Source organism: Papaver somniferum, unplaced genomic scaffold, assembly GCF_003573695.1.
Source record: "Papaver somniferum cultivar HN1 unplaced genomic scaffold, ASM357369v1 unplaced-scaffold_6, whole genome shotgun sequence".
Lineage (NCBI taxonomy): Eukaryota > Viridiplantae > Streptophyta > Magnoliopsida > Ranunculales > Papaveraceae > Papaver > Papaver somniferum.
The window spans coordinates 2,259,114-2,281,666 of NW_020648748.1; the positions used below are offsets into that span (position 1 = coordinate 2,259,114).

Here is a 22,553-nt window from a genome sequence, read left to right on the forward strand (position 1 = left end):
AGATTATAAGGAAAGAAAAATGGCGGGCTTTTTAATTTTTTTATATGGGTGGAAAATAATGGGTTGAGATCGAACTCACGGGAGTATGGTACCAACTTTTTTTCTGCTGAACAAATGAAAACAAATTCACGGGAAATCATAATCATCCCTAAAATAAATGTGCAAAACACGCCTCCCCCAACTACCTTCCTCAACTGAACTCCGCCCTAAAATTCACCTTGCCAAACGCACTTTGAATGTGGAACTTAGAATTACGTTTCCTGCAGTACGTTTGGTTGCCCAAGTCCTTGGAATCATGTTTATAATGAAATTACTTTCCAGCAAATCCTCCATATGGAGCCCAATCCCTCACCCTAAGATTTATCGGAAAACTTATCATGGGAATTGTGGACCCATTCTTGTAATTCTAAAATTCCAAATTTATACGATTTTAAGATTCTTCGGGAAATGCCAATCATACATTGACTTCAAAACAAGGAAGTTGTATTAATCTTAGGTAATTTAAATGTGTTAAACGGTCTGATGTAGTTCTAATGCTCCCTCCCACTGTGGAGGTAGAAATTCGAACCCCTCAATTGGCAGAACCAACTCCAATTTAAGGAGTTTGAAAGTAATCTATGAATCACTAGTTTAGGGTATACAAAAAATTACACACGAGATTATGAAACTATAAATTCTTCGAAATTGTGAATTTTGCAACCCACCAACCATAACCTTTTTTTCTCATACAAATGGAATATCACAGAGATACTCAATTGTAATTTAAATCATTTTTTTAAAAGAAAATTAGTGTCCAATCGTATAATCACCGAACACAGCTCTTGGCTAGCTTGGACCTTGTGGTGGGTCTGTAATTTTGACGGCTTAGATGGTGGTCTAGTAACATAAATTTGGTGTGCTCAGATACAATATAACATAGCTTCGATTATAATCTTCAGGACTAGGGTTTGGTCTCATTCTGAGAAATTAAAATCGAAATCGAAATCGAAATCAAAATCAAAATCAAGATGATGATTGATCCAAGAGTCCGGTATAACACGGAGAGAATCAAATCGATGTTTATGGAGCTGCCAGCAAAGAAAAATGTTGGTGATTTGAAAGAATCTGATTTAAAAGGGAAAAAAGTACTGGTTAGGACTGATTTTAATGTTCCTTTGGATGCTAATCTCAACGTTACTGATGATACTAAGCTTATCAATGCTCTTCCTACTCTCAATTACTTGATTAATTATGGAGCTAAAATTATTATCTGCAGTCATCTTGTAAGTATTTTATTATTATTTTGGGTTTATTTCCTAATTAAATTTCTAATTGATGAGCCCTATTTTACTAAAATCACCATGATTTTGCATGGAAATGAAAAACATGGTTTAGGAGCGATCATATACAGTCATAGTTTAAAAATCAAAAATTAGTTTTTCTTCAGTTTATTGCAATGTATGTATATGTTGAAGATTTGATGACAGGGAGAATCTGTACAAGTACAAGAATAACTTGAGGAAATAAGGTTGTGATGTTATAGGGTTTAGGATCAAAAGACCCCTTTGTTGCTTGATTAATGTCTGGGACTCCTTGATTACTGTTTGTGTTTCTATTTTAACTTATAAGTTCTATTCTAATTATAAATTCGCTTTCAGGTAGCCCCTCATGGTCGTAAGTACAGCTTGAAGCCTGTTGTGTCTAGACTATCTGAGCTCCTTGGAGTCGATGTGAGTTTTTTACCTAAAGCGATCTTGTTTATTGGAACTTGTACCTTGTAATTGTTCTTATTTGGTTTTGCCCTCCTTACCAGGTTGAAATGACAAAGGGATGTATCGGGATGAGAGTTCACAGTTTGGTTTCCAGAATGCCAAATGGAGGTGTCGTACTCCTTGAAAATGTGAGATTATACAGAGGAGAATTGAAGAATGCCCCTGCCTTGGCGAGGATACTAGCATCTTATGCCGACCTCTATGTCAATGATTGTTTTTTAACTGCTCACAGAACTGATGCTTCCTCGGTTGGAGTCACCAAGTTCTTACGGCCATCTGTGGCTGGTTTCCTTATGCAGAAGGTATGCCATTTCATTTTATTTAGTGCACCCAATATATTTTGACAGAATCCGTCATCTCTGTTTCTAGTACTGCTACTGTTGAGTGCAGCTGGCCTACCATGATTTCACTGCTAGTTTTCTGGACATTTACATTTTTGGATGACAAAGAAATGAGCTTGTTATAATTCATATCTGAAATATAGGTGTATACAATTCAGAGAGCGACAACAGTTTGCAGATTAGCACATGGTCCGTGTTTAGTTTGCCATGCCTAGATTCTGGATCATATTCTAAAAAGTTTATCATATAGTATGTGCTTTGGGTTCTATGGTGTTCAGGTTTTTCTTTTGCTGTAAATACCGAATGGATAAAATCCAGGTTTAATTTATAATCTTTGTTTAGGAACTTGACTATCTTATTGGAGCTGTATTGAAACCCAAGAGGCCTTTTGCTGCCATTGTTGGGGGTATTAAGCTCTCACGGGAGATAAGAGTAATTGAATATTTGCTGGAGAAAGTTGATATCCTCATTTTGGGTGGAAGAATGATCTCCACATTCAACAGAGCCAATGGCTTACCCGTCGGATCATCCCCTGTTCAGGAAGACATGATTGATACAGCAAAGTCAATTATCGAGAAGGCTAAGGTCAGGGGAGTGGTTCTTCATTTACCAGTTGATGTTGTGATTGCTGACCAGTGTGCACCTGATGCGAGCTGCAAGGTTTGTTTCTTATACTCTTTTGAACTGTGCATCATATCTGATGATGCCTGGGCGTATGGTTCCACTTACATTATTATTGGGTAAATTTTGTTAACTTGGATGTTATATGGTGCAGACTGTAGCAGCAGGTAGTGTTCCTGATGGTTGGATGATTTTGGATATTGGTTCGGATTCAATCCAGGCATTCAATGCATCTCTTGATACAGCCAAGACTGTTTTACATCATGGTTCGTTAGGAGTTTATAATTTTGACAAGTTCGAACATGGAACGGAAGTATGTGTCTCACTTACTATTTTTTGTTATTATTATATGCTGTTCAGTTATATAAATAGCGTACGGCACGCACAGTTAGCTAACTTAATCCTGAAATGTATTGCAACTTATTTCAGGCAATCACCATGAAGTTGGCTGAGCTAACTGGAAAGGGAGTAACAACAATTGTTGGAGGTGGTGAGTCAATTAAAACTATCCACAAACTAGGTTATGCTGAAAAGGTAAGCCACACCTCAACAGGAGGGGTTTCCAGTGATGGGCTATTGGAAGGAAAGTTACTTCCTGGTATTTATTCTTTAGATTCAGGTTGTTGATGATATTGTCTTTTGGAAATACGTTTGGAAGATACGATTGGTTGATATTTTGAACTGGGATATTTATCAGTTTATGTAGGATCTGAGTAAGTAAACACGGTTTTTAGTTTCGATGTTAACAAATGATATTTTGAACTGGGATATTTATCAGTTTTTAGTTTCGATGTTAACAAATGATTTTCTATCAAATGTATTTCTATATTTGCTGGGTAGGAGAAAGAATACCAAATTCACTGTCTTAGTAAACTTTGGGTAGGAAGGTTAGTAGGGTTTTTGTGTGAAGGTGGCATCTCTGGCCCCTATCGAAATAGCTGAGCTGCCATGTAGCATAAAAAGTTTGGAGGTACATTTTGGGTAAGAGTTTCCAGAATTTACCCATTAAGCTGTGTTGCAACGATACGGATACGGTATCGGATACAAGATACCAATACTCTACTATGATACACCAACTTGAAAAACTAAAATACGGCGATACGGCATATCAGTAGTTTAACAGAAATATATTATACACATGATAGAAACTTAACAAAATACATACATGTATGATTAACCTCACTAGAGAGAAGAAGTCTGGATAACAAGGAAGAAAGTCTAGAGCAAGATCACTAGACAGGTTTGGAACTAATATTTTGTCACTATAGTTAAAACTTCTCATAAATTCTAGTAAAATTCCTAATTTTCTAATATTAAGGTATTGAGATCTAATATTTAGTTAAAGTTTTCTAACTGAGTTGTATCTTGAAGTATTGGAAATATTAGTACGCGTATCCGTGTAAATACCTATCGATACGGCTGAAAATTGAAAATGCCTCAATCATGATTACCAACATATCAGATTTTCAAATTTCAGCAGTTGTAGCATGTGGAGTAGCCTCTCTCCATCCAAAAATTGAGAATTTAACAAATCATTCTTATATTTCCAGAACATCTCCAATTGCTTCCAATAGACCAGATAAAGTTTAATACCTATTTCTCCAATGTTTTAATAGAACTTTGAATAAGACTTCACTAATTCGAGATCTGTCTAGTGCAGCACTCATAACAGACTTCATTGATTCGAAATTGGAGATTACCAATTTATCTTTTTGGTTAATTTATCTCATACAGATGGTCCATTTAGTACTAGAGATGACTAAACATTCACCAAAAGATTTTATTATTTATCTGACTAATTTTTTTTTGGGAAATTTTGCATTTTGAAAATGAAAGAATAATTAAGAGCAAAGAAATTGATAAACACAAACACACAATCATAAATTCTTAAGACAGAAAAGCATTACCAACAAATTACCAAGTTCCATGAACAAGAAAATGAAACGAAAATTATCATGCACTCAAAATGCCTTAGATCTATAAACTAGAAGCGCCTGGGTAAATCAGGAGTACTTGGGGCTAAGTCATCCTCATTATTGTCATCATCACCACCATCATCACCATCATCATCTGATTCATCTAAAGCTAGGTCTAGCGGAGGCAGATTAGCCTGAAGATGAGAGCTGCCATGTAGCATAAAAAGTTTGGAGGTACATTTTGGGTAAGAGTTTCCAGAATTTACCCATTAAGCTGTGTTGCAACGATACGGATACGGTATCGGATACAAGATACCAATACTCTACTATGATACACCAACTTGAAAAACTAAAATACGGCGATACGGCATATCAGTAGTTTAACAGAAATATATTATACACATGATAGAAACTTAACAAAATACATTCATGTATGATTAACCTCACTAGAGAGAAGAAGTCTGGATAACAAGGAAGAAAGTCTAGAGCAAGATCACTGGACAGGTTTAGAACTAATATTTTGTCACTATAGTTAAAACTTCTCATAAATTCTAGTAAAATTCTTAATTTTCTAATATTAAGGTATTGAGATCTAATATTTAGTTAAAGTTTTCTAACTGAGTTGTATCTTGAAGTATAGGAAGTATTAGTACGCGTATCCGTGTAAATACGTATCGATACGTTTGAAAATTGAAAATGCCTCAATCATGATTACCAACATATCAGATTTTCAAATTTCAGCAGTTGTAGCATGTGGAGTAGCCTCTCTCCATCCAAAAATTGAGAATTTAACAAATCATTCTTATCTAAGACCCACATATATTTCCAGAACATCTCCAATTGCTTCCAATAGACCAGATAAAGTTTAATACCTATTTCTCCCATGTTTTAATAGAACTTTGAATAAGACTTCACTAATTCGAGATCTGTCTAGTGCAGCACTCATAACAGACTTCATTGATTCGAAATTGGAGATTACCAATTTATCTTTTTGGTTAATTTATCTCATACAGATGGTCCATTTAGTACTAGAGATGACTAAACATTCACCAAAAGATTTTATTATTTATCTGACTAATTTTTTTTTGGGAAATTTTGCATTTTGAAAATGAAAGAATAATTAAGAGCAAAGAAATTGATAAACACAAACACACAATCATAAATTCTTAAGACAGAAAAGCATTACCAACAAATTACCAAGTTCCATGAACAAGAAAATGAAACGAAAATTATCATGCACTCAAAATGCCTTAGATCTATAAACTAGAAGCGCCTGGGTAAATCAGGAGTACTTGGGGCTAAGTCATCCTCATTATTGTCATCATCACCACCATCATCACCATCATCATCTGATTCATCTAAAGCTAGGTCTAGCGGAGGCAGATTAGCCTGAAGATGAGGCGGTACTAGAGAAGCAAATACAATCGAAAGAGGATCGAATTGATAAACACATACATTAGTTGCATTATTCATAACACGACCACCTTCACTGTATAATACTAGTTCAGCTATATCAATACCGGCGTGATTTGCAATTGCAGCCTTCAACTGCAAAACTGGACTCTGGAAGTCAAGATAATGGTATACTGAAAATGTATCGAAAGGGTGGTTTGGTTCGTGGTTAAAAACGACCTCCACAGAACTCCAATCGAAAATTTCATTGGGTGGGGGGAATGGTTGTGTAAGTGGACCAAATGGATTTGCTAGTAGAAATGGTATATCCATTTCTTCTTTCTCTGGTTTTTCAATTTCTCTGGTTTTTCAATGTGTACGAGGAAAAGGAAAGAAGAAGGAGTGGCTGTTGTTTTAGGGTTTGCGTTAAAAAAACAGAGGCGCAAATAGTTACTTCTTATAAAGATTTACGAATCTAATTTAGGGTTCACTAGTTGGTGTAGAATGTTAGTACTAGAAATCACACAATGTATAAAACTTCTCAAAAGAAGAGTTTTCTTTTGTTCAAAATCTCCCTTTCTTCCTTACAGACGTGGCCATATATAGGCCTTATGGAATATGTCAATATCTCTTATGATTAATGCTAATAAAGAGGAAATCCTACTAAATATAATATCATGCCAATACTTGTAAGATATCTCTTATTTCCTAACAAAATAACAAATAGGAAAATATTCATACATGGCTAACGGATATTCTTTCGTCGATCCCTTCCTTCCAAGTAGGATTCTGCCATATCTTGCACTACATCATTCTCCCCGGAAAAGAGGAAATTCGCCCTCGAATTAGGCAGGTTAAGGGGTGAACGCGGATCAAGGGGTGAACGCGGATTAAATCCACAGACCACTTGGAAAGGGCTAAACCCGGTGCTCTTATGAATGGCTCTGTTGAAGGAAAATTCTGCTTGAAACAAATGCCTGTCCCATTGTTTAGTATGAGAACCCACCAGGCTGCGAAGTATATTCCCAAGAAATCGGTTAACAACCTCTGTCTGCCCATCCGTTTGAGGGTGATAAGCACTGCTGAATTTCAACTCCGTAAGCAATAATTTCCAAAGACACCTCCAGAAATGACTAAGAAATTTAGAATCACGGTCCGATACAATGGATTCTGGGAGACCATGAAGACGATACACGTGTTGGAAAAACAAAAATGCCACATGAACCGCATCCGTAGTTTTTTTGCAAGCTATAAAGTGCGTCATTTTGGAAAATCTGTCAACTACGACAAAAACAGAATCCATTCCATGTTGAGTGCGAGGCAAACCCACAACAAAGTCCATACTAATATCATTCCAAGGCTTAGACGGAATTGGTAATGGCATATAAAGACCAGCATTTGTCGAAGAACCTTTAAATACCTGACAGATATGACAACGAGAAAAGAAACGTTGTACCTCTTTAAACAAGCGGGGCCAAGAGTATGATGCTGAAACCAACTGGAAGGTCTTGTCACGACCAAAGTGACCCTCGTTATGCAGTTCTTGAACGACACATAAACGCCAGCTACAGTCAGGAATGCAAAGTCGAGTTCCCTTGAAGAGAAAACCATCCAACAGCGTGAACCGGGCACTGTTGCCAGCATGCACAGCGTCCAGAATTGAGCCAAAATAGGGGTCAGTCTTGTACAAATCAGCAAACGACTCCAAACCTAAGACCTCCGTCCATAGTGACGTTAGTAGACTTCGTCGACGACTAAGACCATCAGCCACACGATTCTGTGCGTACTTGGCCTTGTCCGCAAACAATCCATGAGGCCAGGAGTTTTCATGGGTTAGCGTCCTTTTATAGAAGGTTTATTCCCCACTTTAGCACTATTGCAGCAGCAATCACCGACTGCATGAAGAATAGCAAGTTTGCTTGGACAGACGCAGCTACAGCAAGCTTCATCTTGCTGAAGGAGAAGCGTTCTGCCCCTATATTGTCTTTACCAAATTTTTCTTTACCATTTGAGGTTCATACAGACGCCTCTAAGGTTGGTATAGGTGCAGTCCTCAGAATTTTTCGTTAAATATCCAAGCATATTTTCATCCCTTGAATACTCCACCATTCTCCCCTTCTCATAAAAAATTCGCCCTCGAATTTTGCCAGTATTAGTTCTTGTATAAATAATTCGTCCATGAAAATATTTATAATCCGTCGACTTAAATAATCTTGGCATAATTTCTATTGGACTCAAAAATATTTGCGCTTTGAAAATGTGAAGTTGATGTCGTCGATCCACCTGACTACATACTGCTTTTAGAGAGTATGAATCAACATAACTAGAACATAATATGATCCCATCATCAGGATAAATATCATAAATTGGTGGTAGATTCCAATCCACGGCAACATTATTTTTCTCAACCACAGAAAAAGAAAAAATGCCATCAAACCTTGGGATTTCAAGTTTTAATCCGGACTCCATCGAATCTCGTGGATCATGTGCAACTCCTTGAAATCCTTCTTCCTTGTCGCCAAGGAAGTTTTTTTGTTCATCACCGGTCACTTCCTCCACTCGTTGTAGGCTAGGACCATGATGGGGCTCTTGCTGATGATGCATTTCAGCCAATTGGAGGGTGAGCGCCTTAACCTTCCGTTCTAGATCATCTATTACCGCTTTCTCTTTCTCATCACTGAGAGCGGCTCTTCGAACAACATCATAATTTCTTCCTCGAAACATGATGCAGGAGCGTTGCCTGTCTCTGAACCAACTGATGCAGGGCGGAAGCGTTGAATAGTATTAAATCCAAAACCACATGTTTCCGAGATACCACTCTCAAGGAAAATACTACTTTTCAATTAATCAAAATCTTCTCCTCTAATATGAAAACATGGAGCTCTTTATATAGATAACTTCCAGACAAATAATCAAAATACTTATTCCTTAAAATACGAGATTTCTAAACTAATATATAAAATCCCTAAATAAACAATTATATTTCTAAAATATTATTAATAAATGAAAACATCTTAATTAATTACAATATATCTTTCTAGATAATTAAAATATATTAAATAATAATGAAAATATCCAAGCATATTTTCATCCCATGAATACTCCACCTTTACTGATGCAGGGCGGAAGCGTTGAATAAAATTAAAATCTAAAACCACATATTTCCGAGATACCACTCTCAAGGAAAATACTACTTTTCAATTAATCAAAATCTTCTACTCTAATATGAAAACATGAAGCTCTTTATATAGATAACTTCCAGAAAAATAATCAAAATACTTATTCCTTAAAATACGAGATATCTAAACTAATATATAAAATCCCTAAATAAACAATTATATTTCTAAAATGTTATTAATAAATGAAAAAATCTTAATTAATTACAATATATATTTCTAGATAATTAAAATATATTAAATAATAATGAAAATATCCAAGCATATTTTCATCCCATGAATACTCCACCATTCTCCCCTTCTCAGAAAAAATTCGCCCTCGAATTTTGCCAGTATTAGTTCTTGTATAAATAATTCGTCGATGAAAATATTTATAATCCGTCGACTTAAATAATCTTGACATAATTGCTATTGGACTCAAAAATATTTGCGCTTTGAAAATGTGAAGTTGATGTCGTTGATCCACCTGACTACATACTGCTTTTAGAGAGTATGAATCAACATAACTAGAACATAATATGATCTCATCATCAGGATAAATATCATAAATTGGTGGTAGATTCCAATCCACGGCAACATTATTTTTCTCAACCACAGAAAAGAAAAAATGCCATCAAACCTTGGGATTTCAAGCTTTAATCCGAACTCCAACGAATCTCGTGGATCATGTGAAACTCCTTGAAATCCTTCTTCCTTGTCGCCAAGGAAGTTTTTTTGTTCATCACCGGTCACTTCCTCCACTCGATGTTGGCTAGGACCATGATGGGGCTCTTGCTGATGATGCATTTCAGCAGCAATTGGAGGGTGAGCGCCTTAACCTTCCGTTCTAGATCATCTATTACCCTTGCTCTTTCTCATCGCTGAGAGCGGATCTTCGAACAACACATAATAATTTCTTCCTCGAAACATGATGCAGGAGCGTTGTCTGTCTCTGAACCAACTGATGCAGGGCGGAAGCGTTGAATAGTATTAAATCCAAAACAACATGTTTCCGAGATACCACTCTCAAGGAAAATACTACTTTTCAATTAATCAAAATCTTCTCCTCTAATATGAAAACATGGAGCTCTTTATATAGATAACTTCCCAGACAAATAATCAAAATATTTTTCCTTAAAATACGAGATTTCTAAACTAATATATAAAATCCCTAAGTAAACAATTATATTTCTAAATATTATTAATAAATGAAAACATCTTAATTAATTACAATATATCTTTCTAGATAATTAAAATATATTAAAATAATGAAAATATCCAAGCATATTTTCATCCCATGAATCTCCACCTTTACTGATGCAGGGCGGAAGCGTTGAATAAAATTAAAATCTAAAACCACATATTTCCGAGATACCACTCTCAAGGAAAATACTACTTTTCAATTAATCAAAATCTTCTCCTCTAATATGAAAACATGGAGCTCTTTATATAGATAACTTCCAGACAAATAATCAAATACTTATTCCTTAAAATACGAGATTTCTAAACTAATATATAAAATCCCTAAATAAACAATTATATTTCTAAAATGTTATTAATAAATGAAAACATCTTAATTAATTACAATATATCTTTCTAGATAATTAAAATATATTAAATAATAATGAAAATATCCAAGCATATTTTCATCCCATGAATACTCCACCATTCTCCCCTTCTCAGAAAAAATTCGCCCTCGAATTTTGCCAGTATTAGTTCTTGTATAAATAATTCGTCGATGAAAATATTTATAATCCGTCGACTTAAATAATCTTGACATAATTGCTATTGGACTCAAAAATATTTGCGCTTTGAAAATGTGAAGTTGATGTCGTTGATCCACCTGACTACATACTGCTTTTAGAGAGTATGAATCAACATAACTAGAACATAATATGATCTCATCATCAGGATAAATATCATAAATTGGTGGTAGATTCCAATCCACGGCAACATTATTTTTCTCAACCACAGAAAAAGAAAAAATGCCATCAAACCTTGGGATTTCAAGCTTTAATCCGAACTCCAACGAATCTCGTGGATCATGTGCAACTCCTTGAAATCCTTCTTCCTTGTCGCCAAGGAAGTTTTTTGTTCATCACCGGTCACTTCCTCCTCTCGATGTTGGCTAGGACCATGATGGGGCTCTTGCTGATGATGCATTTCAGCCAATTGGAGGGTGAGCGCCTTAACCTTCCGTTCTAGTCTCTATTACTATACCGCTTGCTCTTTCTCATCGCTGAGAGCGGACTTCGAACAACATAATTTCTTCCTCGAAACATGATGCAGGAGCGTTGTCTGTCTCTGAACCAACTGATGCAGGGCGGAAGCGTTGAATAGTATTAAATCCAAAACAACATGTTTCCGAGATACCACTCTCAAGGAAATACTACTTTTCAATTAATCAAAATCTTCTCCTCTAATATGAAAACATGGAGCTCTTTATATAGATAACTTCCAGACAAATAATCAAAATACTTATTCCTTAAAATACGAGATTTCTAAACTAATATATAAAATCCCTAAATAAACAATTATATTTCTAAAATATTATCAATAAATGAAAACATCTTAATTAATTACAATATATCTTTCTAGATAATTAAAATATATAAATAATAATGAAAATATCCAAGCATATTTTCATCCCATGAATACTCCACCATTCTCCCCTTCTCAGAAAAAATTCTCCCTCGAATTTTGCCAGTATTAGTTCTTGTATAAATAATTCGTCGATGAAAATATTTATAATCCGTCAACTTAAATAATCTTGGCATAATTGCTATTGGACTCAAAAATATTTGCGCTTTGAAAATGTGAAGTTGATGTCGTTTATCCACCTGACTACATACTGCTTTTAGAGAGTATGAATCAACATAACTAGAACATATATGATCTCATCATCAGGATAAATATCATAAATTGGTGGTAGATTCCAATCCACGGCAACATTATTTTTCTCAACCACAGAAAAATAAAAAATGCCATCAAACATTGGGATTTCAAGCTTTAATCCGAACTCCAACGAATCTCGTGGATCATGTGCAACTCCTTGAAATCCTTCTTCCTTGTCGCCAAGGAAGTTTTTTGTTCATCACCGGTCACTTCCTCCACTCGATGTAGGCTAGGACCATGATGGGGCTCTTGCTGATGATGCATTTCAGCCAATTGGAGGGTGAGCGCCTTAACCTTCCGTTCTAGATCATCTATTACCGCTTGCTCTTTCTCATCGCTGAGAGCGGCTCTTCGAACAACATAATTTTCTTCCTCGAACATGATGCAGGAGCGTTGCCTGTCTCTGAACCAACTGATGCAGGGCGGAAGCGTTGAATAGTATTAAATCCAAAACCACATGTTTCCGAGATACCACTCTCAAGGAAAATACTACTTTTCAATTAATCAAAATCTTCTCCTCTAATATGAAAACATGGAGCTCTTTATATAGATAACTTCCAGACAAATAATCAAATACTTATTCCTTAAAATACGAGATTTCTAAACTAATATATAAATCCCTTATTAAACAATTATATTTCTAAAATATTATCAATAAATGAAAACATCTTAATTAATTACAATATATCTTTCTAGATAATTAAAATATATTAAATAATAATGAAAATATCCAAGCATATTTTCATCCCATGAATACTCCACCATTCTCCCCTTCTCAGAAAAAATTCTCCCTCGAATTTTGCCAGTATTAGTTCTTGTATAAATAATTCGTCGATGAAAATATTTATAATCCGTCAACTTAAATAATCTTGGCATAATTGCTATTGGACTCAAAAATATTTGCGCTTTGAAAATGTGAAGTTGATGTCGTTGATCCACCTGACTACATACTGCTTTTAGAGAGTATGAATCAACATAACTAGAACATAATATGATCTCATCATCAGGATAAATATCATAAATTGGTGGTAGATTCCAATCACCGGCAACATTATTTTTCTCAACCACAGAAAAATAAAAACTGCCATCAAACCTTGGGATTTCAAGCTTTAATCCGGACTCCAACGAATCTCGTGGATCATGTGCAACTCCTTGAAATCCTTCTTCCTTGTCGCCAAGGAAGTTTTTTTGTTCATCACCGGTCACTTCCTCCACTCGCTGTAGGCTAGGACCATGATGGGGCTCTTGCTGATGATGCATTTCAGCTAATTGGAGGGTGAGCGCCTTAACCTTCCGTTCTAGATCATCTATTACCGCTTGCTCTTTCTCATCGCTGAGAGCGGCTCTTCGAACAACATCATAATTTCTTCCTCGAAACATGATGCAGGAGCGTTGTCTGTCTCTGAACCAACTGATGCAGGGCGGAAGCGTTGAATAGTATTAAATCCAAAACAACATGTTTCCGAGATACCACTCTCAAGGAAAATACTACTTTTCAATTAATCAAAATCTTCTCCTCTAATATGAAAACATGGAGCTCTTTATATAGATAACTTCCAGACAAATAATCAAAATACTTATTCCTTAAAATACGAGATTTCTAAACTAATATATAAAATCCCTAAATAAACAATTATATTTCTAAAATATTATTAATAAATGAAAACATCTTAATTAATTACAATATATCTTTCTAGATAATTAAAATATATTAAATAATAATGAAAATATCCAAGCATATTTTCATCCCATGAATACTCCACCATTCTCCCCTTCTCAGAAAAAATTCGCCCTCGAATTTTGCCAGTATTAGTTCTTGTATAAATAATTCGTCGATGAAAATATTTATAATCCGTCGACTTAAATAATCTTGACATAATTGCTATTGGACTCAAAAATATTTGCGCTTTGAAAATGTGAAGTTGATGTCGTTGATCCACCTGACTACATACTGCTTTTAGAGAGTATGAATCAACATAACTAGAACATAATATGATCTCATCATCAGGATAAATATCATAAATTGGTGGTAGATTCCAATCCACGGCAACATTATTTTTCTCAACCACAGAAAAAGAAAAAATGCCATCAAACCTTGGGATTTCAAGCTTTAATCCGAACTCCAACGAATCTCGTGGATCATGTGCAACTCCTTGAAATCCTTCTTCCTTGTCGCCAAGGAAGTTTTTTTGTTCATCACCGGTCACTTCCTCCACTCGATGTTGGCTAGGACCATGATGGGGCTCTTGCTGATGATGCATTTCAGCCAATTGGAGGGTGAGCGCCTTAACCTTCCGTTCTAGATCATCTATTACCGCTTGCTCTTTCTCATCGCTGAGAGCGGATCTTCGAACAACATAATAATTTCTTCCTCGAAACATGATGCAGGAGCGTTGTCTGTCTCTGAACCAACTGATGCAGGGCGGAAGCGTTGAATAGTATTAAATCCAAAACAACATGTTTCCGAGATACCACTCTCAAGGAAAATACTACTTTTCAATTAATCAAAATCTTCTCCTCTAATATGAAAACATGGAGCTCTTTATATAGATAACTTCCAGACAAATAATCAAAATACTTATTCCTTAAAATACGAGATTTCTAAACTAATATATAAAATCCCTAAATAAACAATTATATTTCTAAAATATTATCAATAAATGAAAACATCTTAATTAATTACAATATATCTTTCTAGATAATTAAAATATATTAAATAATAATGAAAATATCCAAGCATATTTTCATCCCATGAATACTCCACCATTCTCCCCTTCTCAGAAAAAATTCTCCCTCGAATTTTGCCAGTATTAGTTCTTGTATAAATAATTCGTCGATGAAAATATTTATAATCCGTCAACTTAAATAATCTTGGCATAATTGCTATTGGACTCAAAAATATTTGCGCTTTGAAAATGTGAAGTTGATGTCGTTTATCCACCTGACTACATACTGCTTTTAGAGAGTATGAATCAACATAACTAGAACATAATATGATCTCATCATCAGGATAAATATCATAAATTGGTGGTAGATTCCAATCCACGGCAACATTATTTTTCTCAACCACAGAAAAATAAAAAATGCCATCAAACATTGGGATTTCAAGCTTTAATCCGAACTCCAACGAATCTCGTGGATCATGTGCAACTCCTTGAAATCCTTCTTCCTTGTCGCCAAGGAAGTTTTTTTGTTCATCACCGGTCACTTCCTCCACTCGATGTAGGCTAGGACCATGATGGGGCTCTTGCTGATGATGCATTTCAGCCAATTGGAGGGTGAGCGCCTTAACCTTCCGTTCTAGATCATCTATTACCGCTTGCTCTTTCTCATCGCTGAGAGCGGCTCTTCGAACAACATAATAATTTCTTCCTCGAAACATGATGCAGGAGCGTTGCCTGTCTCTGAACCAACTGATGCAGGGCGGAAGCGTTGAATAGTATTAAATCCAAAACCACATGTTTCCGAGATACCACTCTCAAGGAAAATACTACTTTTCAATTAATCAAAATCTTCTCCTCTAATATGAAAACATGGAGCTCTTTATATAGATAACTTCCAGACAAATAATCAAAATACTTATTCCTTAAAATACGAGATTTCTAAACTAATATATAAAATCCCTTATTAAACAATTATATTTCTAAAATATTATCAATAAATGAAAACATCTTAATTAATTACAATATATCTTTCTAGATAATTAAAATATATTAAATAATAATGAAAATATCCAAGCATATTTTCATCCCATGAATACTCCACCATTCTCCCCTTCTCAGAAAAAATTCTCCCTCGAATTTTGCCAGTATTAGTTCTTGTATAAATAATTCGTCGATGAAAATATTTATAATCCGTCAACTTAAATAATCTTGGCATAATTGCTATTGGACTCAAAAATATTTGCGCTTTGAAAATGTGAAGTTGATGTCGTTGATCCACCTGACTACATACTGCTTTTAGAGAGTATGAATCAAATAACTAGAACATAATATGATCTCATCATCAGGATAAATATCATAAATTGGTGGTAGATTCCAATCACCGGCAACATTATTTTTCTCAACCACAGAAAAAGAAAAACTGCCATCAAACCTTGGGATTTCAAGTTTTAATCCGGACTCCAACGAATCTCGTGGATCATGTGCAACTCCTTGAAATCCTTCTTCCTTGTCGCCAAGGAAGTTTTTTTGTTCATCACCGGTCACTTCCTCCACTCGTTGTAGGCTAGGACCATGATGGGGCTCTTGCTGATGATGCATTTCAGCCAATTGGAGGGTGAGCGCCTTAACCTTCCGTTCTAGATCATCTATTACCGCTTTCTCTTTCTCATCGCTGAGAGCGGCTCTTCGAACAACATCATAATTTCTTCCTCGAAACATGATGCAGGAGCGTTGCCTGTCTCTGAACCAACTGATGCAGGGCGGAAGCGTTGAATAGTATTAAATCCAAAACAACATGTTTCCGAGATACCACTCTCAAGGAAAATACTACTTTTCAATTAATCAAAATCTTCTCCTCTAATATGAAAACATGGAGCTCTTTATATAGATAACTTCCAGACAAATAATCAAAATACTTATTCCTTAAAATACGAGATTTCTAAACTAATATATAAAATCCCTTATTAAACAATTATATTTCTAAAATATTATCAATAAATGAAAACATCTTAATTAATTACAATATATCTTTGAAGATAATTAAAATATATTAAATAATAATGAAAATATCCAAGCATATTTTCATCCCATGAATACTCCACCATTCTCCCTTTCTCAGAAAAAATTCTCCCTCGAATTTTGCCAGTATTAGTTCTTGTATAAATAATTCGTCGATGAAAATATTTATAATCCGTCGACTTAAATAATCTTGGCATAATTGCTATTGGACTCAAAAATATTTGCGCTTTGAAAATGTGAAGTTGATGTCGTTGATCCACCTGACTACATACTGCTTTTAGAGAGTATGAATAAACATAACTAGAACATAATATGATCTCATCATCAGGATAAATATCATAAATTGGTGGTAGATTCCAATCCACGGCAACATTATTTTTCTCAACCACAGAAAAATAAAAACTGCCATCAAACCTTGGGATTTCAAGCTTTAATCCGGACTCCAACGAATCTCGTGGATCATGTGCAACTCCTTGAAATCCTTCTTCCTTGTCGCCAAGGAAGTTTTTTTGTTCATCACCGGTCACTTCCTCCACTCGATGTAGGCTAGGACCATGATGGGGCTCTTGCTGATGATGCATTTCAGCTAATTGGAGGGTGAGTGCCTTAACCTTCCGTTCTAGATCATCTATTACCGCTTGCTCTTTCTCATCGCTGAGAGCGGCTCTTCGAACAACATCATAATTTCTTCCTCGAAACATGATGCAGGAGCGTTGCCTGTCTCTGAACCAACTGATGCAGGGCGGAAGCGTTGAATAGTATTAAATCTAAAACAACATGTTTCCGAGATACCACTCTAAAGGAAAATACTACTTTTCAATTAATCAAAATCTTCTCCTCTAATATGAAAACATGGAGCTCTTTATATAGATAACTTCCAGACAAATAATCAAAATACTTATTCCTTAAAATACGAGATTTCTAAACTAATATATAAAATCCCTAAATAAACAATTATATTTCTAAAATATTATCAATAAATGAAAACATCTTAATTATTTACAATATATCTTTCTAGATAATTAAAATATATTAAATAATAATGAAAATATGCCAGCATATTTTCATCCCATGAATACTCCACCATTCTCCCCTTCTCAGAAAAAATTCGCCCTCGAATTTTGCCAGTATTAGTTCTTGTATAAATAATTCGTCGATGAAAATATTTATAATCCGTCGACTTAAATAATCTTGGCATAATTGCTATTTGACTCAAAAATATTTGCGCTTTGAAAATGTGAAGTTGATGTCGTTGATCCACCTGACTACATAAAGCTTTTAGAGAGTATGAATCAACATAACTAGAACATAATATGATCTCATCATCAGGATAAATATCATAAATTGGTGGTAGATTCCAATCCACGGCAATATTATTTTTCTCAACCACAGAAAAAGAAAAAATGCCATCAAACCTTGGGATTTCAAGCTTTAATCCGGATTCCAACGAATCTCGTGAATCATGTGCAACTCCTTGAAATCCTTCTTCCTTGTCGCCAAGGAAGTTTTTTTGTTCATCACCGGTCACTTCCTCCACTCGCTGTAGGCTAGGACCATGATGGGGCTCTTGCTGATGATGCATTTCAGCCAATTGGAGGGTGAGCGCCTTAACCTTCCGTTCTAGATCATCTATTACCGCTTGCTCTTTCTCATCGCTGAGAGCGGCTCTTCGAACAACATCATAATTTCTTCCTCGAAACATGATGCAGGAGCGTTGCCTGTCTCTGAACCAACTGATGCAGGGCGGAAGCGTTGAATAAAATAAAAATCTAAAACCACATATTTCCGAGATACCACTCTCAAGGAAAATACTACTTTTCAATTAATCAAAATCTTCTCCTCTAATATCAAAACATGGAGCTCTTTATATATATAACTCCTTATCAATTAATAACAAAATATTTTATTTAATTATTAAAAATACTTACTACCTTATCTAATGGATATTTTCTAAACTAATAAAATACTAAAATAAATACTATTAGATACTTCTAAAAGTTACCTAAATAATAAAAGAGAAAATATCTTAATTAATTAAATATTATTTGCTAAATAATAATAATAAATCAAAGAAAAATAACAATAAACGAGTATATTCACTTTCCCTAAATACTCCACCATTCTCCCCCTTCTCAAAAAAAATTCTCCCTCGAATTTTGCCAGTATTTGTTGTTGGGTAAATAATTCTTCGATGAAAATTCTTATAATCCTTCAACTTAAATAATATTGACATAATTACTATTGAACCGGAAAATACCTGCGCATCGAAATAGTGAAGTTGATGTCGTTGATCCACCTGATTACATACTGCTTCAAGAAAATATGGACCAACATAACAAGAATATAACATGATCTCATCATCAGGGTAATCATCATAGACCGGTGGTGAATTCCAATCCACGATAACTTCATATTCTTTAGTTCCAGAGAAAGAAAAAATATCATCAAAACTTTGTATTTCATGCTTTAATCCGGACTCCAACGAATCTCGCGGATCATGTGCAACTCCTTGAAATCCTTTCTCCTTGTCGCCAAAGAGATTTTTGTTTTCATCACCGGTCACTTCCTCCACTCGTTGTAGGCTAGGACCATGATGGGGCTCTTGTTGATGATGCATTTCAGCCAATAGGAGGGTGAGCGCCTTAACCTTCCTTTCTAGATCATCTACTACCACTTCCTCTTTCTCATCGCTGAGAGCGGCTCTTCGAACAACACCATAATTTCTTCCTCGAAACATGATGCAGGAGCGTTGCCTGTCTCTGAACCAACTGATGCAGGGCGGAAGCGTTGAATAGAACTAATATCTAAAACCTCATATTTCCGAGATACCACTCTCAAAGAAAATACTACTTTTCAATTAATCAAAATCTTCTCTTCTAGTATGAAAACATGGAGCTCTTTATATAGATAACTTCCAGACAAATAATCAAAATACTTATTCCTTAAAATACGAGATTTCTAAACTAATATATAAAATCCCTAAATAAACAATTATATTTCTAAAATATTATTAATAAATGAAAACATCTTAATTAATTACAATATATCTTTCTAGATAATTAAAATATATTAAATAATAATGAAAATATCCAAGCATATTTTCATCCCATGAATACTCCACCATTCTCCCCTTCTCAGAAAAAATTTGCCAAATGGAGGTGTCGTACTCCTTGAAAATGTGAGATTTTACAGAGGAGAATTGAAGAATGCCCCTGCATTGGCGAGGATACTAGCATCTTATGCCGACCTCTATGTGAATGATTGTTTTTTAACTGCTCACAGAACTGATGCTTCCTCGGTTGGAGTCACCAAGTTCTTACGGCCATCTGTGGCTGGTTTCCTTATGAAGAAGGTATGCCATTTCATTTTATTTAGTGCACCCAATATATTTTGACAGAATCCGTCATCTCTGTTTCTAGTACTGCTACTGTTGAGTGCAGCTGGCCTACCATGATTTCACTGCTAGTTTTCTGGACATTTACATTTTTGGATGACAAAGAAATGAGCTTGTTATAATTCATATCTGAAATATAGGTGTATACAATTCAGAGAGCGACAACAGTTTGCAGATTAGCACATGGTCCGTCTTTAGTTTGCCATGCCTAGATTCTGGATCATATTCTAAAAAGTTTATCATATTGTATGTGCTTTGGGTTCTATGGTGTTCAGGTTTTTCTTTTGCTGTAAATACCGAATGGATAAAATCCAGGTTTAATTTATAATCTTTGTTTAGGAACTTGACTATCTTATTGGAGCTGTATTGAAACCCAAGAGGCCTTTTGCTGCCATTGTTGGGGGTATTAAACTCTCACGGGAGATAAGAATAATTGAATATTTGCTGGAGAAAGTTGATATCCTCATTTTGGGTGGAAGAATGATCTCCACATTCAACAGAGCCAATGGCTTACCCGTCGGATCATCCCCTGTTCAGGAAGACATGATTGATACAGCAAAGTCAATTATCGAGAAGGCTAAGGTCAGGGGAGTGGTTCTTCATTTACCAGTTGATGTTGTGATTGCTGACCAGTGTGCACCTGATGCGAGCTGCAAGGTTTGTTTATTATACTCTTTTGAACTGTGCATCATATCTGATGAATGCCTGGGCGTATGGTTCCACTTACATTATTATTGGGTAAATTTTGTTAACTTGGATGTTATATGGTGCAGACTGTAGCAGCAGGTAGTGTTCCTGATGGTTGGATGATTTTGGATATTGGTTCGGATTCAATCCAGGCATTCAATGCATCTCTTGATACAGCCAAGACTGTTTTACATCATGGTTCGTTAGGAGTTTATAATTTTGACAAGTTCGAACATGGAACGGAAGTATGTGTCTCACTTACTATTTTTTGTTATTATTATATGCTGTTCAGTTATATAAATAGCGTATGGCACGCACAGTTAGCTAACTTAATCCTGAAATGTATTGCAACTTATTTCAGGCAATCACCATGAAGTTGGCTGAGCTAACTGGAAAGGGAGTAACAACAATTGTTGCAGGTGGTGAGTCAATTAAAACTATCCACAAACTAGGTTATGCTGAAAAGGTAAGCCACACCTCAACAGGAGGGGTTTCCAGTGATGGGCTATTGGAAGGAAAGTTACTTCCTGGTATTTATTCTTTAGATTCAGGTTGTTGATGATATTGTCTTTTGGAAATACGTTTGGAAGAAACGATTGGTTGATATTTTGAACTGGGATATTTATCAGTTTATGTAGGATCTGAGTAAGTAAACACGGTTTTTAGTTTCGATGTTAACAAATGATATTTTGAACTGGGATATTTATCAGTTTTTAGTTTCGATGTTAACAAATGATTTTCTATCAAATGTATTTCTTCAATATTTGCTGGGTAGGAGAAAGAATACCAAATTCACTGTCGTAGTAAACTTTGGGTGGGAAGGTTATTAGGGTTTTTGTGTGAAGGTGGCATCTCTGGCCCCTATCGAAATAGCTGAGCTGCCATGTAGCATAAAAAGTTTGGAGGTACATTTTGGGTAAGAGTTTCCAGAATTTACCCATTAAGTATTGGTTTGACAGTTCTAGTGTGGAAAAGCATAAAATATGTTACTTACTACCAGTTGTTTTGTTTCATGTGCTTAGTTCTTAAAAATAACAAAACCCTTCGTCCTTCTGAAAACCAAATTGTAGCAAGAGAGAATTATGACCGAGACAGTTTAAGGTCAGATTTCATTAACTAAGAAAATGTGCCAAATGGGTAGGTGCATCCAAAGTCCGTCTGCTAGAAGGGAACAAAAAGGCCTCTTTTACCGTTTAAAGCAATGACTTCATTCCTGGAAGGCTAAAAATTACAAATTCTATGGCATGAAACACCAAAAAAAAAAAGCATATGGATGGCATGCTTCAATTGGTTCTAACTGCAGTATGCGTTCTATGTCATCAAGTTTTCTTCGGAGTACCATATTCATCGGGAAACACCAAGCAGGTTACCTGTACTGATCATCACAAAAGATTGAGATAAAACTGTAAGGAATCTGGTGATAGTACGAACAGTATACATTCAAATTACCTTATCCTTGGTTTCTTGCTGAATTTCGAAATTCTATCGTTTAGTTAGGTCGAACTCATATTTTATTGCTGAGTTTCGAAATTCTTTTGTTTAATTAGGTCGAACTCATATTTATTATGTCACACATTTCTTCTTCTTTGATGATTCTGATGTTATATTTAGTTTTTTGCTTCTGCAATTGTATGAAGTTGGAAGTTAGTATAACAATTGATGATATATGTATATCGGTTGTTTTTTAATCTTGAAGAGATATTTGAAAATTTATCTATA

At 35.2% G+C, this 22,553-nt stretch overlaps 2 protein-coding genes across 2 annotated transcripts; both read left to right on the forward strand.

Moving 5' to 3' along the window:
• Positions 1 to 938: 938 nt before the first annotated feature.
• On the forward strand, positions 939 to 3,514 carry LOC113343551 (phosphoglycerate kinase, cytosolic-like). Its single transcript, XM_026587707.1, has 6 exons — positions 939 to 1,262; positions 1,638 to 1,709; positions 1,793 to 2,053; positions 2,435 to 2,752; positions 2,868 to 3,026; positions 3,143 to 3,514. Exons 1-6 carry the CDS (start codon positions 1,008 to 1,010, stop codon positions 3,338 to 3,340), a joined length of 1,263 nt encoding a protein of 420 aa, XP_026443492.1. The 5' UTR covers positions 939 to 1,007; the 3' UTR covers positions 3,341 to 3,514.
• A 15,974-nt stretch (positions 3,515 to 19,488) lies between these two features.
• On the forward strand, positions 19,489 to 21,593 carry LOC113343512 (phosphoglycerate kinase, chloroplastic-like). Its single transcript, XM_026587667.1, has 5 exons — positions 19,489 to 19,508; positions 19,892 to 20,105; positions 20,487 to 20,804; positions 20,921 to 21,079; positions 21,196 to 21,593. The coding sequence occupies exons 1-5, from the start codon at positions 19,489 to 19,491 to the stop codon at positions 21,391 to 21,393; spliced, it is 909 nt and encodes a 302-aa protein (XP_026443452.1). The 3' UTR covers positions 21,394 to 21,593.
• The last annotated feature ends 960 nt before the right edge of the window (positions 21,594 to 22,553 follow it).